We start from the raw sequence: 2,598 nt of genomic DNA, 5'->3' as shown, positions 1-2,598 counted from the left end.
AGACTAGAAGTAAAAAGCCTCATGCTTTCACAAGATTGGAGTATTGAATTCTCCAAAGTCTCCATATTCAAAGTGATTAAACACAGTGACTTGAAAATACCTGGAAGATACAGTTTCCAGTTGCCTAACTGGAACAAGTGAAATGAATCCGTAGTCCAGTGAATTTGGGATGACAACTGGACTAGCTCAGCATCTCTCTTTTCACGCGATTGACTTACAGGAGTGACTTAGAGTTGCAGAAAGTGCAAGGTTTGCCCAGGCCAACTCTTTAACCAAGGCATTGTAAACATAAAACCATGTTCACTTGCTGACAGCTCTGAGAACACATTCAGAATGTAACTTGATTTTCATTTTTGAACAGGAAAAAAACATGGAGTTCCAACATTCTTAGCCCAAGACTTAAAATGGCACGTCTTCCCTCAAGCCAGGAAGATCTGAATCTGGGATAGCCCCTGTGCAGCAGAATGCTGCCGCAGCCCCTGCAGACCACATTCCAGCTTTTATAGAGGGGATGTCTGAGTCATTTGCTCATCTTACCAAACTTCATACTTTCACCAGCACATATTCTCCACTGGATTTCTTTCTCTCCCCCAAAGGGAAGCTCCCCAGCTCTGAGGAAGGAGCTGAAAACATCCCTGATGATAGGAAGACTAGGGGAAAGAAAGTTACAAATTAGTGGCATTGACCACACTTTGGGGCTCTGAGCATGCTCTCCACACTAGGCAAACTTTACATGGCTTATTTTTACCACCATGTTATTAGCATAGACTAGTCATTAATAACTTGTAATCTACCAGTGCTAACTCACTTAACATTTGGAGGGAAAAAAAAACAAAAAAAGGAGAACTCTTTTGCCATAAGGGGGAGCTTTTGAGTTCCACAAAGGGGGAGGGAAGGAGGATATATTACATATATGTCCCAGTTTAGAACCAGAGCTACAAAACAGTTAATGATCCAGCCCTTCCCTGTAACTGACAATGTCAGAGGACCTAAGTAGGTTGAACTTAGGTACATTAATGTCTTCCTCTCCTTTATATACAATTACAAATTGATTTCTAACAACAATATTTTTTCAGAGTCTGTTTGGCTGGGTCCAGGCAGCTTCTAAAATACAGATGAGCTGGAAAAATGGTTTGTTGTTTTGTTTTGTTTTCCTGCCTGGACTATATTCTAAGGACTTTGTAAAGAACCTTTGGTTTAGCTGAAGGCTGAAGCTGGCAGCCCCAGAGCTCAAGGTGGAGAAGAGACCCTTCAACATCGCCTAACTTTAAAGAAAATTTGGGGAGGGAAAAGACTAATGGGAAAAAAGGACAGGGGGTATCAGACAGAATAGAAAGAAACGTGGCAAGAATAGGGAGAGGAATAGAGAGGAGGAAGAAAGAGACCAGGGGTGAGTGAAGAAAATGAGCGAGGGAGAGGGAGAGAGAGAAAGAGAGAGAGAGAGAGAGAGAGAGAATTGAGAATCAAGTTTCAAGACTTTCTCTGTGTACTATAGGAGAGGATGTAGGTTGACCAGCAAAGTGTAAAGAGGATCTTGAGAGAAGAGAGAGGTTTTTTTTTAATTCCACGAGAGAAAACAAACAAATAAATACAGGAGAGGAGAAGTGGGAGGGGGTGCCGTGAAGAAGGAACAAAACAAAACAAAACCAGGAATGTGTGTGTTTTTTGTTTTGTGTTTTGTTGGGTTGTTTTTTTTTTTTTGAGCAGGAATGAGTCGAGCTGGGAGGACCGTAAGGGGGTGTGTACAGAATTTCATTAAATTGTTACTTTAAGATTGTCTTCTCAAAAAAAAAAAAAATAGAGGGGGTGGAGAAGCCGGAGCGAAGGAGAGGAGGCAAACGAGAAAGTGGAGGAAGGCTGGGTAGCTCGGCCTCCAACTGATTGATTAGTCACGATCCCCGCCGTTTTAACAGGGACTCATTCAATTGCGAAGGTGGAGCGCTCGGGAGCAGATTAGCATACGCTTGTTTACCCTTCTTCTGAGGGATTCCCCCCCCCTCTTTCCTTTCATTTTGTGTCGAGGGGAGGGGAAGGGAAGGGGGGGGGACACGGGCTTGGGGAGGGAAGGGGGGGCAGAGAAGAGGGCTGTGGCTTGTGTTATAAAGGGACTCAAAAAATAAATAAATTAGAGCATCTTTGGGGGGGGTGGAGGGAATGAGCGGATCGGTGTCTTAGAGGCGCTTTTTTTTTAAGAGCAAGCAATCCTATAATTTTTTTTTAATGAAATAACCCAAGGAGGAAGGCAACCAGCTGTTTGTTAGAGAGGTGTGTGCAAGGGGGTGGGGGGGAGATAAGGCAGATAAAGGAGCGGGGAGAAGATAAATTGTCAACCCGGAGGAGTTGGACGGTATTTTTTTTTTGTCAAAGGTGGGGGGAGTGGAGCACACACCTTGAGGAGGAAAGCGAGAAAGAGAAGGGGAAGGGAGAGAAGAAGAAAAAGAAGAAGAAGAAGAAGAAAATAAAGAACCAGTGGAAAAGGAGAAGGAGGAGAGGGGGGGTGCTCGCCCAAGAAGGGGGGTGAAGAAGCGGAGAAAAGTCGAGGCGCCCGGGGCTCCCAAAGCTGGCAGCTGTGGGCGGCGGTGTCGGGGCGCAGGGGGG

At 44.8% G+C, this 2,598-nt stretch overlaps 1 protein-coding gene across 1 annotated transcript in view; it reads left to right on the top strand.

Annotated features, from left to right (window-relative positions):
* The first annotated feature begins 2,154 nt into the window (after positions 1-2,154).
* Positions 2,155-2,598, top strand: part of Pappa (pregnancy-associated plasma protein A, pappalysin 1) — a 230,050-nt gene continuing 229,606 nt past the window's right edge. The window contains exon 1 of the mRNA XM_013030108.1: positions 2,155-2,168. Coding sequence (XP_012885562.1) covers positions 2,155-2,168 — 14 coding nt within the window. The remainder of the gene's footprint in view (positions 2,169-2,598) is intronic.

This window comes from Dipodomys ordii, unplaced genomic scaffold (genome assembly GCF_000151885.1).
Source record: "Dipodomys ordii isolate 6190 unplaced genomic scaffold, Dord_2.0 Scaffold127, whole genome shotgun sequence".
NCBI lineage: Eukaryota > Metazoa > Chordata > Mammalia > Rodentia > Heteromyidae > Dipodomys > Dipodomys ordii.
The sequence above is the reverse complement of the archived record's forward strand: the minus strand, read 5'-3'. Positions and strand labels throughout refer to the sequence as shown.